We start from the raw sequence: 17,017 nt of genomic DNA on the forward strand, positions 1-17,017 counted from the left end.
TTAGCACTCGCCACAGCTAAAGGCGGGACAGCAGGGCACACGGGGAAGGCAGCCCAGTGCTCAGTCAGAGGTCAAACTTGGACTGCCTGGCTTAGCATCGGATTGCTTCCTCCAGCCGTCACTGGTCCAGACCGGTGATCAGGACTGCTGCAGCTTCTCAGCCTCTCTGTGGGAACCCTCACTTTGTTCTGCTTTTCTAATTTCTCTGCTCAAGTAAATGGCCCCCTGACACCTCTGTAGGCTGTTAATGCAGCACCTGAGGGTCAGCAGCAAGAGCACCAACTGATCTAGCCTGGGGCACTGCTCCAGCAGACTGCCTGCTCTCCAGTCCAGCCTCACAGCATTCCTGAGTGCCTCCCCCTGTGGTGGCTCTCGGGGGACGACCTGGAACTAACTTATGCTCCCTGTCCTTTAGGTGCAGTCGATTTCAGTCAGAAATAAAGCGACTGAAAATCTCGTCCCCAGTGCGTGTCTGCCAGAACTGCTACTATAGCTTACAGCACGAGAGGGGGGCAGACGATGGGCCTCGGAACTGCTGAGACAGACGGCGGGACTGACGAGAGGCCACAGCCTGAAGGAGCTCTTCCTGCCCCGTCATGGCTCCAAAGGCACTGAAGCAGACTCCGTTTACACAGATCTGCACACTGAGTGTCTGAAGTGTTGAGTTCAAAGGGATCATTGGATCGGGTTCCGAGGCCAGTGACCGGCACGGGCACTAAACCGTTAGCAGCACAAGAACGCAAGGTGGTCCCGGAGCATCTCAGAACCCGAGTCTCCCATAGCGTAGCTGTCTCCGAGAGCAAACTCCTGCTCCCCAACTGTCTTTCTTGTATCTCATTTTTATAGAGCTATTCATCCTTATTTGGAAAAATCAACAAAAACTTTAAAAAAAAAGGCTTCTAGAAAATGGTTGTAAATCTGACTTCTTTGCAAGCAGCTGTGTATATTGTAAATAGGTATAAAGGCCTTTTTTTTTTTCTAAATAAGGACCTAATTGCCTGTAACATGAGACTTCAAACTAAGCCACTAACTCAATGAACCATTTAAGGTCTGTCTAACGTCTCTCAATTATAAATATGGGGTTTTTCTAATCCTCAGAGACATTGTCTTTTTTTTTTTTTTTTTTTTTTTTCCTGTTCAGACCAAGCCTGTGTGCCTGATGTCACTTCTTTCAAGTTGCCCACAGCGTCTCCACTTAAGATAGGCTAGTCACCAAAATCCTGTAGCCCTGCTTTAGGAGCTGGTGTGGGAGGAGAGAGGTCTGGTCATAAGGTAGCCGCAGATAGCCAGCACCGGTCTGAGGCTGCTTACTGCTCCAGTGTAGTAGTTGTGTGCCCGACCCCTGAAACTGACCCTCGGGCTGTGTGGTCCCAGCCCGGCCCGGCATCACGGAAAGGGGATCACACAATGGATGTCCGGCAGGATGCAGCCCTGCCTCAGTTAACGGAAATATATTTGCATGTCACCCCAAATTAGCTTCTCTGCATAGAACATAACAAGTGTGTGTATTTGGGGACACGTGTGTTCTACTACAGCTTATTTTCGGAAGAAAAAAAGGTGTACAGAATTAACATTCAAACCTTGTAAAACTGGATCATGTCAGAAGTGCTTCAAATGAACCTTTACCGTTTCATGCCATCTACCTGAAAACAGTGAGATTTATACTGTACCAATGTCTATTTTTTTGGTTTTGCTATGAATATAATTACAGTATTTTAATATTTAGTTATTTAATTTGTTGTACTAGTTGGATACCGAAGGCACACATTCAGGAGGATGAAAGCTGGTCGGGGCTAAGAGACGTTTATAGGAAAATGGCTTTGGTGGTGGGATTTTTTTAAATGTGTGTTATGTACATAAATATAAATATATATATATATATGAAATCGAAACAATTAATCTAGATTTTAACATTTTCAGATACTTAGCACTAATACTATGAACAATTCTAAAAGCCCTGTGATTTGAACAACATGGGTTCACTAATGGCCCAAGAAAGAAAGGACAGGCCTTGACACCCTCACAGAGGGAGGTTTCTAGCAAAGGACAGTGGCTTTGGCTTCCCTCACTCTCCATCTTTAGCCCTGGTGACAGGCACACTTATGCACTAAATGCACATATATGCACATGTGTCCAGAAACAGGCATGTGGTACAACGGTGACCTTGTACCCTATGGGCTGAAAGCAGCTGCAGAACAAACTTGTTCTTCCTGACAAGCAGGTCTCCAGGAGAAACGGTGAAGGCTGCTTTAGTGCCTTATGCTTCCTAAATTTAAACCTTCCTTTATAGGTTTCAGCCTCCAGTCTGTGATACATATCAGAATTGACTCAAACACTTCCATTTCTAAACGCTCAAATACACACGTGAACAAAAGGATTGTCGGCATTAACGCTTTCCACTTGAAAACTTGCTTTGCTTTCTCCTCCTCTTCGGTGTCTCACACCCCGCCCCCCGCCTCCCCTACCTCTCCCTTCCCCCTCCCCCCACGACCCCCCCCCTCCCGCTCCCCCAGCCCGTCCCTGTCTTCAGAAGGACTCTGGTGTTCCTCCACTGCAGAAACTGCTTTTGCATGGTGGTGGGCTGGCCCTGGCTGCCTCTGGATGCTTTGCAACAGTGTTACTTTACACTTTTGAAAAGCAGCGCCCTCCTGTGGCAGAGGTGTTTTCAAGACTTGAACTTAGGAGTGTGTGTGTAGCCACTTGAAGCTTGTTCCGCTGTCTAACCTGACTGACGTGCTGTGGGACAAAGGCTCTTCAACTTTCCAGCCCAACTCCCATAACTAGTAGGTGGAAACCAAACCCCTCCTTCCCTCTGGCAGCTGGTGCTGTGGGCAACTGTCTTGTTTCCACCAGCTTTTGGTTTTTGTTTTCTTTTCACTTCTGCAGAAATCACAGAGCCACTCCTCCCTCCCCCCGGGCACTGGGCTCCATTGCTCGTCTGGCTATGTATCCCCCGTGTTCTGTGCCAATCTGCTTACCAATATACACGATGTGTGTCCACCTTCCCGTGGTCTGCATTCTTTTTCTAAGTACCTCACAGGGCTCCAGCCTGACCTCTGTTCACCCTTCACCCATCCACCCACTGCTCATCCATGCACTCAACACACACCCGAGTGTAGTGTGCAAGTGTGACGTCATGCTTTTGAAGACGAGAAGTAGCTGCCCGTAGCAGCCAGCCCTCTGGAGAATAGCAAAACACTCTAGATAAGTTATTTTGCACTTTCTTATGTATAAAGGTGGTAGAAACTTATTTTTGCTTTGTATCATTTAAATACATTTTGTTTTTGGTAAACAACTGTGTATAAAATATTTACGCTGTTAAAGCTGTTTTTAGAAAGTATTTTTAATTTCAGCAAGTTTGCTTACTTGTTGCATGACCATTAACACAACTGACTTTTTGTGTCAGTGCCATGTATATTTCTGTCCTGTCATTAACTTGTAAGCCCTAGTAACGGCTAATCGTTTGTACAGCAACAGAAGTAAACCGAAGATACTGGCTAAGACTGGATTGATTGTGGACTTTTGTACTGTATTGCAAAATCCGATCTCTGTTTCTCTGGTGGTTGTGTAAAGGCTGAGGAATTCCTACCATGTGCAGTCTGTGGTCTGGGTGTTCACTGTATCTCTGTCTGATGCATAAAGGTAGGCAGTCGCAGCCCGTGCTAAATGCAATAGTCCAGGTACTTAAGTATTTTTTTCATTTCAAATAAATACCTACTATTTACCACAAAAAAATTTTTTTAAGTTGTTTTAAGATCTTCAGAGAAGAAAAATTATTCTGATTCTCCTCCGTACTTACGTAATGTCTCCCTGGTTGTACCTATTTCTTTCGTCTCTGCTTAAAGTTGCAGAAATTGGCTGCAGTTAGTTCAGGCCCCAGTTTGATCCTTATGAACCAGGATCTCTACATCCTGGACTTCCCAACTATGCCGGACTCCCAGGCTGGTGACTGTTGGGGGGTGGGAGGGTGGCAGGAAGGGAAGGCCAATGGTCTGGGGGATGTGGCTTTCAAATTTGAACCGGCCTATCAAAAAAGACCTTTTTGCATGATTTGGCTTTTTCCTGAGCAATGTTTTCATCATTGTGAAAAGTGTGTGTGTGTGTGTGTGTGTGTGTGTCCGTGTGCGTGCAGGTGTGTGTGATGTGTGTGTGCGTGTGCCTGTGTGCCTGCATAGGCATGTGCTAGTCCCACCCCACCCTTCTCCTGAAGTCTGACAGAAACTGTTAGCAGTCTTTCTTTGCAGTTTAACATCCCAGACTTACACTCCACAACCCACCACTTGTGTCATCATCATCACTAGCTATTTGGTTTTTAGGTAACAGTGTTCCCACAAAAGAAATGTACAGAGAAAGGCGTAGACTGTTTGAGTCATTTTTAACTTAGATGTCCTCTGACTTCCCCATAGGGAGTATGAGAGAGTAGCGAGTAGTGTGCTGCCAACATTTCGGCCTTAGACTCATCATTAACATTTTTTGAGAACCCTCATATGGTTAACATACATCAATATTTAAGGTGTATATATGTGTGTGTGTGTATATATATATATTCATACATATGTATGTATATTTGAGACAGTTTGCTATGTAGCCCTGGCTGGTCTGAAACTCACAGATTGAGCTGCCTGCCTCCAGAGGGCTGAGAGTAAAGGCATGTGCCACCACCCCTGGCATAGTAACTCCTTTTAAAGTAACAACGATGAAACCATGTTAACAAATTACACGTGTCCATAAATCACCGTAAAAAATTATTTTGATTTGGCAGTCTCAGCTCTGGAGAAGCAGAGGCAAGGGGGTCTCTGGGGCTTACTGAATTCTAGTCTGGCCAAACCAGAGCTTCAAGTTCAATGAGAGAACTGAGGGAGACCCTGATGGCCCCCTCTGACCTCCACTCACGTGCACACACCAATAAAAATAGAAGCATGGAGTTTTAACTTTTGTTTCGTCTCTGTGTGTGTCAGGAAATCTCTGAGAAATGAATTCTCTTCTTCCACCATGTAGATGCCAGGGACTGAGCCCAGCTTGTCAGGATCGGTGGCAAATGCCTTCTACCTGCCAAGCTGTCTCAGTGGCCCAGACTTGTTTTAGAGTTGGGCGAAAGCCATGTTTAGCTTAATAGTGGACAGAGAGGCTCCTGGGTCCGCCGCCGCCTTCTGTCTGTTCTGTTTCTCTTCAGTTGAACAAGTGAAAATCCTGGCTAACATAAATGTTGTAATAACCTTTTCAAATAAGTCCTTCTTAACAGAGTTAGGCTCCTTTAGAGGCTTTGGGTTGTTTGAGGGAGAGGTGTGTGTGTGTGTGTGTGTGTGTGTGTGTGTGTGTGTGTGTGTGTGTGTGTGTGTTTGTGTGCGCCCGCGCGCGCGCCTGCCTGTCTGTCCGTCCATCTGTCCTGTGTCTTTTCCCTTTCCATAATCATAAGGCTTCCTGTACTACAAAAGCATAGTGCCCATGCCATAGGGGGCTGTGCACTGCTGCTGCAGAATCTGGGCATTTTCCAGGTGCTCACATATCCCATCGTGATGTCCCCAAAGGTACCTTATCATATGTAACATTGAAATGTTACCAGCACCATAGGAAATTCTACGTTCTGTGGCAGTAGATAATTGTTCTCCCCAAGTTCTAATTTTTTTCCTTCAAACCTAAAACTTTGTCACTAGCCATCAAAAGCGTCCACTGTTGTCCTTGAAGTGGCAGGCTCATGTTTGATCAGCACAAGTGTGTCTGCCACAGAGCCAGAGTGTGTTGGTTCTGTGAGGGGGCGGGGGAAGTGCTACAGGGAAACAGGGCTGGTCACACACAGTCCAATCCCAAGGGTTTCTTCAGAGCAGCTGGATGCCTTTGTGTGACTCCTTGTCATGTGTCACTTCTGAAAGTCAGAACTGAACAACCCCATCCTTACTGCTCCACCAAGGCTGTTCTTGAGTAAAGCTTATACTTTGTTCTTGCCAGTGCTTGGTGGTGAAGACACACACACACACACACACACACACACACACACACACACACACACACAAAGTGATCCATGCCACAATTCCAGTTGGAATCAGACTTTAGGGTTGAGAGTCTTGAGAGCCAGCTTCCTGAAACCCACCAAGAAGGTCTAGGGACTCACAGGGTAAGGACTTTCGACCCACTTATCCAAGGAAATGATGCAGGAAATGCTTGCTGCCCATGCTGTGGTGGCATGCATGCAATCCTGTTTGGTGGCAAATTCAACTCCAGCACGTCCTCTGGCCCCCCAGTGACGCCCGCCAAGTGTTAGGATCAGACCCCATCACCTTGGACAGGGTTTTGGCAGCTACACATCTCGAGAATTCCCCTCTACAGTTTGAAGCACTAGGAAAGCACACTTTGGAAGTGTTGGGGTATCTAAGGAGGACTTAACAATCACATTATTATTAATTAACCCTTAATTGTCAATCCTATTATCAAGACTAAAGTTTGATCATATAAAACTAATACTTCATGCAGCCCTCAAAAGTATAAGGGACTGATCAGGCCAAGAGCTGTTTCCTGTTCTATTGCTTGAGTGAGTGACCTAACCTCTTCATATCTGAATTTCTTACATGCGAATTTATTAGGACACCTGCCCCTCAAAAGAAATGTTACAAAGTTTGGGTGTTTGGTCATCGTTAAAGAGTAAAGGCAGGGGGCTGGGGATTTAGCTCAGTGGTAGAGCGCTTACCTAGGAAGCGCAAGGCCCTGGGTTCGGTCCCCAGCTCCGAAAAAAAGAACCAAAAAAAAAAAAAAAAAGAGTAAAGGCAGTACTGATGTGTGTCCTCCATAGATTACGTCATCTGGAAATGAACAAGAAAGGGTGTGCGTGGAACCTGAAGGCAAATCGAGGGGAGCTGTCTGTCCATCTGAGGAAAGGAGCTGAAAGGTTGAGTGAAGGGCTCATGGCCGGCCCACAGCCTCCCTTGCTTCAGAGGGATCTGAGCTCCTCCCTCACACCTACGACCTATGCTCATAGCTCTTGGCCTAGGCTCACAGTTCTCGCCCTACCTTCCCCAGAATCCTTTTCGATGACTGCAACGAAAGCACACTGAGAACACAATCACACCCAAGCCCTAGAAAGCATTAGAACTTCAACCCCGATGTGCATCTATCCTGCTTCCTGCTCAGAGGCGAAGTAAAAATGTGAGCCGTGCCCCAGGGCAGAGGTCAGAGTCGGTCCAACAAAAACAACTTGTGCTCGGCCTCCCCTGGAGCACTACTACCAACTCCGAGTGGATGCTGGGGCTCGAACGTGTGGCTTCTGGCTGGGGACCTAGTGCAGTGACAGAGCACTCACTGAGGCACGGGCTCCAAGCCATCCCTGGTATCAGAATGGAGTGCCCACGACGGGAGGACACTCCTTCCGGACTGAGTCTGCAAAGAACGGCGGGGAGCAAAGGGTAGCCTCAGCGACCAGAGACCGTGCACCCCCAGACACTTTGGAACGTCCGGCTCTGCTGTCTGAGTCTGCCACGTCACCAGACTCACTTCTAATTCAAATCCAAACCCACACATGGAGAGTGCTGCCTTTCCTTCTAAGGAAGCTATCCCTGGGTTCATGTGGACACATTCTGCTGGGCCATCGGCAAGTGAGACAGCAACCCTCTTCTAGAACTCCCAGCCTCAGCGCCTCACCTTTAGCTACCTGGGCTTCCAGCATCGACTCCATGCCCCATTGTTAAAAAGTCACTGAGGTCTTATTCTCCTCCAGTGTGACTTTTGGCTCTGCGGACCTCCCGTTCTGATTTTGACGCTCTGTTGAAGGTGTGCTATTTTCATTTTTTTTTTAAAGATTTATTTATTTATTATCTATAAGTACACTGTAGCTGTCTTCAGACACACCAGAAGAAGGTACCAGATCTCATTACAGATGGTTGTGAACCACCATGTGGTTGCTGGGAATTGAACTCAGGACCTCTGGAAGAGCAGTCGGAGCTCTTAACCACTGAGCCACCTCTCCAGCCCTGAAGGTGTGCTATTTTTAAACAGTCATGACACAAAGCCTTGCCATGTGTCCCCTGGTGTCCTTCCCTCTCGGACGGACAATGTACTTCACAAGGCGGCAGCAATGCCAGGTGGAGTCACTTTGCCGATTAAAACCCTGAGCAGCTTCTCTATCCCCGCCCAAGGTGGTTCTTTGTTCCTAACCGAGCCCTCTGCCTGCCCCAAGCCAGCTCTTCTTCCTCGATTGCTTCAGGCCTTGGCTGGCCCGTCCATGAGACACTAATATAGACCCCAGCGCAGTGCCAACAGTCCTGGCTGTAGTGAATGTCCTGTGGTACCAACAGTCGTCCCGACCACACTGCTGTCCCTACCCACCTCCTCACTGTCATGCTCTGCACTGACTCTTGGTAGGAACTCCCATGGTCAGGTGTGGAAAGGCCTAGCACTGTGTCCTGCTCACCAATGTGCAGAGCTCCTCCCGGCGTGCCTGACAAGGAGGCAGCTAAAGTTGCCTTGCTTCTGCTTGAACGCAGTTTGGGCAGAAATCTTAAAGCATTTGAGTCTCTGTGAGTCCAAACCCCAGGCCTGAGCGTCTGTATGTAAAACTCACAGACATGTGCTTCTAAATCTTCAACGCCCAGTAGTCCTTGAGGGCCTCTTGACCATGTCCTGGCCACAGTGTGTTTGCCCAGAGCCAGAGAAGAAAGGAACCCCTACCCCCAGGCCACCCTCTACCTTCTGTTCACAAGCCCTGCCTCCACTCTAGCCAGCAGGTAATCAGCTGCACTTGTCTGCCCCTGTGGCAGGGTAGCTGTGGCGTGCCCTAGCAGCACCCCCTGTCCAATCCTCAGTCCTGGAGTGTGCCTTGCCCCTTCTGCCTGTTTGCAGATCCCCTAGTGCAGGCATCACAGTGATGTGAATAACTTTGAGATATCCTTGCCAGGAGCGGGCACGGTGGCTAACACCTCTAACACCTAGCCATTATGACGACCCCCTTCCGTGTGCACTCAGGAAGCTGAAGCAGGAGTGCGACCAGCGTTGAGGCCAGCACGGACCACAGAACGACTAACGGGACGACCAGGGCTACGGACTCTTGAGAAGGTCTCAAATACACAAAACTCTTAACCCTGTCTACCTGTCTCTGTGTCTGTCTGTCTGTCCATCTGTCTGTCTGTCTCTGTGTCTGTATGCATTTGTGACTGTTCATCCATGCCACATCCCTCACTGCCAAGCAGAGGGCTGTTGTGTGACTGATACCATGTCTGACTTACCCATCTACTAGTGACGGACACTTGGGTCATTTCCGTCTTGTGACTGTCACGAACATTCACATACAGCTTTTCGTGTGCACGCTTTCAATTTTCTTGGCAGAGTAAAACTCCTGGCTCATGTTAGCCAGGTGGCCTTTCCTTCCACTGCCCTGAGCAGGGCTCCAGTGGGCTTTCTTCTCGGGGGGCCAGCTTCCAAATTCCTCTTACAATGCATCTCTGACCTGGGGATAGGCCGCTTTCTAGTCTAAAGAAGGTATCTGTTTTAAAAGAAAAAAAAAAGCTACAGAATGTACCAGAGCCTCGGTCCTTCTTGGGCTTTCCCTGTTCGCCTGTTCTTCCCTTACTCCTAGCACTAGCCCAGGTTAGCCCTTCCTGAGTAGATTGAAACGCAGCATCCTCTTGACACATCTTCCCAGCTGACCCGGAAGTCTTTTGAGGACAGATTGTGGACTGAGTTGTCTGAGTACTAAAATGGTGTTTCAGTCAGTCAGATGCTTCCCATACCTTTGGTTATCTGCCCTTCAGAAGCTATGGTTTTAGGAATTGTTTTGGTTAGGGTTACTGTTGCTTCGATGACATCACAGGCCACTGAAAGAAACCAGGGCAACTAACACTGCACCTGGAGGCAGGAACTGCTGTGCAGGCCAGAGAGAGCGCTGCTTACTGACTTGTTCACTGTGGCTTGCTCAGCCTGCCTTCTTACAGGACCCAGGACCACAGCCCAGGGATGGCCCCGCCCACAATGGGTGGGCCCTCTCGCTTCCACTGATTAAGAAAACACCTCACAGGCTCGCCTGCAGCCTGATCTTCTGGTGTTGTTTTCTTAGTCATCCTCTCCGATGACTCTAGCTTGTATCAAGCTGATATAAAACTACCCAGCAGGACGACGGTGGAAATGAATATTCTTAGCTGTATTATACCCAAAGGAAATGTTTTTCTTTTTCTTTTCTTTCCCTTTACTCGCTATGGTGCCCCAGCTGGCTTCAACTCCACAATCATGCCTCTGCCTCCGGGGTACTACAGTTCCAGGCATGGGCCGACACAGCAGGCTGGAATTTGAGATCTTTTAGACCAGAATTACCTTTCTCTGTGCCTATAAATGCTCCACACTGTGGGTAATGGAGACCTCAGTGGTCTGTGTGAGGCTCTTGCCTTTGCAATCTGGAAGCTAGAAGAGCGCCTGCCTCGAAATTCCATCGAGTCTCTTTGGCCTAGGCTTCCTGTCTTTTATTTTTTAACATTACTGGGTATGCTAGATTCTAGTCTAAAGCTAGGGCCGATACATTTGGACAATGCATTGTTCCTTCTTCCCCACCCCTTCCCTCCAAGGGGAGGGGGAGCCCCAAAACAAAAGCCAGAACTATCAAAGTGGGGCTTCCTAGTTCTGTCTAGGAAATCCTCTCCCTAGAAAAGGATCTGTGAAGAGGACATGGGGCAAAGGTCTCTTCTTTGAGAAGGGCGCCCAGTGCTTGTCCTCAGGGGCTTTTCCTTCCCAGCCAGCTCTCCCAGTCTGTCTCTAAGTTTGCTCTCTACTGATACAATAAAACAACATTACCGAAGGCAAGGCTGGGGAGGGAAAGGCTATTGACTTACAAGTACTACAATCAGTCATCGCTGAGGAGTCAGGGCAGAAGCCTGAGGCAAGAACTGAAGCAAAAGACACGGGGAACGCTACTTACTTGGCTCCCTCAGTCTTTGTCTTTTCTGGCTGTGAGCTTAGCCCTTCAGGCTCAGCCATCTCCCAGCTCTCAGCCAGCTTTCTTACACAATTCCGGATGGCCTGCCCAAGGATGGCACCGCCCACATGGGGCTGGGCCCGCCCATATCAGTCATTAATCAAGAAAATGCTCTAGAGACTTGCCTAGAGGGTCCCTCTTCCCAGGTGACTCTCGTTTGTATCTGGCTGAGCAAAAGGTAACAATAAGACGGATCAGGGGCCCAGTGATAACTTTTTTGAAACAAGTTTGTCAGTTCTCTAATTCAAGCAGTTCAGAGGCAGAGTCCTCAGCCGGGTTCTAACACGGAGCCATTATGACAACCCCCTTCCGTGTGCTGAACTGCAGAGTTCCCTTTTCCTGTGTAGTAAGGTTGGGCCTAAGGGATATCTTGTTATTTCTCCTTCCTCTCTCTGATTATTCTTTAAATTCCAAGTTTTGGGATCCCAGAATTTTAACATAGACCTGATTTGTACTCTTTCCCTCACTCCCACACCCCCAACTCCAGTTTAGTTTGGGGGTGGGGGTGGACGGGGTTGCCAGTTCAGAGGTTCACAGAGGACAGCATCTTTGTGGTTTTCTTTTTAAATTCCTCCCTTATGGAAGCGGGTTTTTCCTGCACGGTCAGCCGGCCCTCAGTTGCACGTCTTATCACCAGTGACAGAGGCAATGCAATCGGTGCCACAGCCGCTCGCTAGCCCAGGGTAGCCCATTTGGATGTGCTACTCTCAAGGACCACAATACTCTCTCTAGACCATCAGCGGTTGAAGTGGCTCTCTACTCACCTGACTGACTTTATGCACCACAGAGGCCGCCCACTCCGTACCACATACAAGACAGCCACCTGGGATTTGCCACAGATTCTCGGCCCTCAGACAGAAGAGCCCCAGCTTACCTTAGCCTTGTCTTGTCACAATAGTTGGGGGGTCAAGCAGCTACCACCTCCTCAAGAAGGCAGCCCTGCCTCATGATCCCTCCAAAGTCCAGGAGGAGATGCTAATCTGCCCAATCTTATAAGGCTACCTGTGAGATCAGCTGCTCTCATTTCAAGGGAACAATGGCCTCCCTCATCGGGCCAGGAGAACAAAGCTCCCAAGCAGAGCCACAGGGAATGAAGGGACTCGGGAAGCAGGGGAAATGACCGTCTAATATTTAAACATGAACTCACCACACAAGCCTAGCGATCTGTGGAAGAGAACCGAGGGCGTGTCCATACAGGCAGTTATTTCTAGAAACTCTTTCAGAAACATTTTTTTTCATAAAAGCCCCAGGTTGGAAATAACGCAAGTGCCTATCAACTGGTAAGTGGATGGTCCAAGTTCAATATTCATAAAAAGTTAAATAGTGATGCATGAAAAACAGTATTAAGCACACCCTTGATTCCTTTAGTACAGAGGCAGACTGAAGCAGGAAAGCGGCAGCTTGCGGGGGGGGGGGGGGTGACCATATTTGGACATCTGGACAGGAAGTAATGCAGATGGGCACCAGGAACTCTTGGGGAGAACATGGAAATGGTTCCAACTATCTTTGGTCTGAGTGAGTTTTGATACACGAATCACAGCCGCTGCCGCTGCCATACTGAGAGGCAAGTTCTCCTGTAGACCCAAGCAGGTCTGGAAGTGAGGCATGGCTAAGGCTGGCCTTGGCCTTGAATATCCTGCTTCCCCCTACTGTAGGCCTGACAGGCAGGCATTATGCTGTCCAGCCTGGCCTGTAAACACATCTCAACAAAGTGTCTGGGACAGGATGGGGAGGGGGGGCCGGAGGGAACGTTCTTATCAATTAAATATGTCTATCTGACCTAATCAAACTAATGAGAAATATATTTACAAGTTTTTTTTCCAAGAATATTCCCCCAACTTAGCTCTTACCCAGACCACAACTGAAGGTTAAAAGTCACATGACTGGGAAAAAGCCCTCTGAACCCACTAAGCTCCAGTTGGACCCAGCAGAAAGGAGGCTGGAGTTCAGGGGAAAGGCCCCAGCGGACCCTGTGGGCTTGGAAGGAGAGCGATTTGGAGTTCTGTCCTTCCAGTAAGGAGGACAGAGTGGTTTCCTTTCTCCTGCTTAGGTGGACGACCTGACTGTCTCAAGGATTTTCTCTGTGCCCCTTGTACATGTTAGGAAACTGGAGCGGTGTTCCCTGCTCCTTCTGGAGAACACTGCTGTCAAATGACGTTTTTGACTAAATGACCCAGGATGTGCTGAGCCCACAAAGCTCGCCACATTGCTACGTGAGGACACAGGGCTGTCAGAATGGCTACTGATTTGAATTGTCTGGGCCCAGTTTTCTTTGCAGCAGCTTCATAGGCTTCCAAATACAAAGTCCGTGAATGTTCAGGAAGGGAAGGAGAGTCTCAAAGGAGCTCAGGTGATGCCCATCTCCCATGAACCTGGGCTTTGCACCTCCCCCACTCTGTCACCCGTGAGGTCTACTCATGTCTGAGTGGGGCTGAGAACTCTGAGTTCCAGTGTTGTTTCCAGAGGGTCCCACTGTGCTATACGGATGACTGGGGGGTTCCGGGTTGGCTCGAGTGAACTGGGAGGCTGTCTACCATTGGAGAAGCACGTAATCCACCAGAGCAGCCACGGCTGAAGCAGCGGCTGGTTTTCCGCTCAGCAGCGCCAGCTGCCCTTTGCCACTGGAGAAGGGCAGTAGTGGAGGTGCAGGCAGGACTAACCAGCCACTGTGCACTGGACATCAGTCAGGGCACTCTCACCTGTGATCCACAAGGGACAAGGAGGCTCACCCTAGCAGTCCGTAAGGTGACACTGGGGGATGAGGAGCCGTCTAGAAGCCCAGTGCTTACAGAATGCTGCTCCTCCAGTGAGAAAATAGCACCACAAAGTCAAAATGCCGTTGGATTTTTATTTTTCTATCCCAGTTTCAGTATAAAGATTTAGAGAACTGATTGACACGTATCATAAACTCTCACCCTGTACAGTATATACACAGCGCCTCGACCTTTCATCAAACCAGGTGTCGCCATGACAGCAACTGTCTGTGCAAACCCACAAGGAAGGCTGGGGAGAACGCCCCATTCTCGGACATCATCATCCCACGGGCTAACAAGTCAGCAGCAGTTCAAGCGGCAGTTTTCCACTGAAGGGTCCCCGCCTGGAGGGCCTGACATTTGTCCACTGCGTCACTCCGCTGGATGAAGCTTCTTCCAGTGCAAATGTAGCGCTCATCACATGGCTCTTAGGATGATTGCTTGCTGAAGTATAGTCCACTTTAATATACACGCTGTGAAAGTACGCTAAAATGTTCATCTCTAGGGCGTTGTCAGGGAACACCCTTGTTTTAATATGGCGTAATGGACACCCAGCTCTAAGAAAATCTATTTAAGAAAAGCTTTTGCCGTAACCTGCTTTCATCCTTTGTTTAGAAGAATATTGACTTTTAATACGTGTATTAAATAATGCTCTCATAATTCTGCCTCGCAACCCCTCACGACGCCTGGACAGCACGGTGGGTAAGGAGAATCCACCCTGTCCCCAGGCATCCTTTACACCTTTGCAAACTGCCCTGTTCTCGGGGAATGATCCTATCACAAGGCTTCTCTCAGCTTCCTTGGTGCCTGCAACTGGGTCATGGTCAACTTCTGGGGCAGGGCGCGGGACAAACAAAAGCAGGGAAGCTGACATCAGCTCCCCGGTGTCCTGACTGAGAGGGAGTCACTGTAATGTGGCCAATGCTCCCTCGGCTGCCTGCGTGCAGAGGACACAGCCTGAATGGAGCCCAGGGTCACAAGTCACCTAGGGGCCAACAGTGGCATTTTGGGACTGAGGACCACAGCGTCTGCCATGCTCACACATACGCCATGTGCTTACAGAGCCCAGGATGGCTGTGGGTTCATCCACACTGGGAAGGAAATGTGGTGACTGGAATCCATTTCTAATTTAAACAAAAATATTTACTCTTTCATGACCAAATTATCCTTTATGGTGTCTCCATTTCTCCACCTCTCGGTGCTGAGCTTGGGGAACTAGGTCATCTCTGCGGGTGACCCTGACATTTGGTTCAATATGGCTGCAGAGCACACTTGGAGGCAGCTTAGTTAACAACGGTGCTGTGATGGGCTAGAGTGTTTACAGTGCCCTGCCCACCTACAGAAGAGGGCGTGGCTTTCCTGTGCTTTTCTGCTTCATGGCTATTATTTCTGCTTGATCTTTACTCTTGGTTTTCATGGCATGACAGGAAGTGCAAGGTGACAGAGGTTAATTGCCATCAGGGGGCTGGCTCTGAGCTGGGTCTTCAGGGAAAACCCTCGTCTCCAGGTGTGCTGTACACAGAGATGGAGGCAGGCCTGGCACCGCCATGCAGTGCTCAGCTCACCCCAGGCAGCCTGCCGACTCAGCCTCCACCCCTGCTCACAGCACCACCGTCCTGGGTGAGGTGTTTTGGTGGAGGAGCAGGACCCACTCTGAGTCTCTTGGGAAGTTGGTTACGTGCTTCTCCAAAAGTTTCATCAGAGATGGATTCTGATGCCTTCTTTTTAAACAAATCAATAGTGGGGTAAGTTTCAGCCTCTACCTTTTGGTTTGAAACTACTTAAAACCAGGGTGTTTCCACTGGGCAGATGGCTGTTTCTCTGAAAGTAGGCAGTCGGTCCAGCCGGAACAGAGCCTAGGAGTGGGGCGCCTGCCTGGTGTGTACAAACAAACAAAAAGAAGAGAGAGAAGTGGACAAGCGCTCTTTTTCTTTCTTTTTTAATCTAACTCAGCCTGCAGAAATGCCTGAGGTCAGTAGAGGAGGAAGCCCTAGGCCTCGCTTCCCAGGGTGCCTGCTGAGCATCCCCAGCCACAGAGAGGCAGCTCCCAGTCAGTGCAAAGGTCAGTGTTTGTGAGAAGGATCACACTGCCAGGCACGAGCCTAAGGGGGCCTCAGCCTCAGGTGACAGTGCTTGACTCTTTAAACCTCCTACATCATGGAGCCCGGCCAGTAAGGGCGGAGAACTTAACATTGGAAAATACATCTTAGAAAAGCACGGATCTTTCACGGCGGCGACTGATGCGCACTCGTCTCAGATCTCGTGTTTGTTAAATATTCACAGTAATTTCAGAGAAAGAGAAACATTCGTATCTGCAAAACCTGCATCTACTGAGTTTCTAGCCCCAGGCTGGCTCAGTGCAAGACTTCAGTCGGAGCTGCTCTGTGAGCTCCTTCCTCCTCAGCAGTCTGTCCCCTCAGGACAGCTACACCTTCCAGGTGGGCTGCAGGATGCCTTTCTCCGTGAGATGTATCTTCAGGGTTCTGTAGATGTTTAACTGCTGCTCTGGCTGAAGCACTAGGAGCTGCTGGAGCACTTTGCTGGGATTCGGACCCCTGGTGATGAAGCAGAGAAGACCGGGTCACACGGCTGGAGCACACTCAGAAAACCCATTTACAGAACTGACACAGCTCTGCACAGAGCACACGAGTGTCCAGGGCTCATGAGAGGGGAGCCAAGGGGCCGAACCCCTGTGCCCTGAGGTCCACGGAGAGTGAACGTGGAGGAAACAGATCTGAGGTCTACAGACATTCTCACAGGACAACTTGACAGAGAACAAACCTTCAGAGCAGTGGACACAGGACCAACCCAAAAGAGGCACATGAAGAAACGTAAAATGTTAGCTTCTGAGAGACTCACAGACCGTGGAAGGCACTTTGTTGAAGAAATATCCTCCACCGAAGCCCCACCTGGGATGTACCCCGGATGTCAGGGCCGTCTTCAAAATCTTAGGGACACCAAGCAGCAAGCCCCGCCCTCGCCCACCTGATGCAGCAGCAGCTGCCCACTCAGGAGGAAGGAGCCCAGGGGCAGCTGTGTGACCGCTGGGAAGTGCCCCTTGGGTCCACTCTTCCAAGACCCCGCCCCAGTCCTGCAGTGTGCACCTCATCTGGGGCGCAAAGATCTGGAGAATTCCAGGCCGAATCCCCTGGCTTCTGGTAATCCTGTCACAGTCTCAGGAACCCAATTTCCCACAGGCTGGCTGGAGGGCCCAACATATCCGCATACGTACAATTCTAAAACCCTGCTACATGAAATCACACAGACATGGTGGCTCACAACCGTAAGCTCAGCATTGGACATGCTGAGGCAGAGGAAT

At 49.2% G+C, this 17,017-nt stretch overlaps 2 protein-coding genes across 16 annotated transcripts in view; one reads left to right on the forward strand and one right to left on the reverse strand.

Annotated features, from left to right (window-relative positions):
* Wdfy3 (WD repeat and FYVE domain containing 3) overlaps window positions 1–3,735 on the forward strand; it is a 230,675-nt gene extending 226,940 nt beyond the window's left edge. For 14 of the 15 annotated variants that reach the window (XM_087582838.1, XM_087582844.1, XM_087582840.1 and 11 more), the window contains one exon: window positions 416–3,501. In XM_087582838.1, the coding sequence (XP_087438964.1) occupies window positions 416–539 (124 nt within the window). In that variant the 3' untranslated portion in view covers window positions 540–3,501. 15 annotated transcript variants of the gene reach the window in all.
* Window positions 3,736–15,621: 11,886 nt separating this feature from the next.
* Window positions 15,622–17,017, reverse strand: part of Cds1 (CDP-diacylglycerol synthase 1) — a 60,652-nt gene continuing 59,256 nt past the window's right edge. The window contains 1 exon segment of the mRNA NM_031242.2: window positions 15,622–16,253. Coding sequence (NP_112521.2) covers window positions 16,124–16,253 — 130 coding nt within the window. The 3' untranslated portion in view covers window positions 15,622–16,123.

The sequence above is a fragment of the Rattus norvegicus genome, chromosome 14, assembly GCF_021556685.1.
Source record: "Rattus norvegicus strain SHRSP/BbbUtx chromosome 14, alternate assembly SHRSP_T2T, whole genome shotgun sequence".
NCBI lineage: Eukaryota > Metazoa > Chordata > Mammalia > Rodentia > Muridae > Rattus > Rattus norvegicus.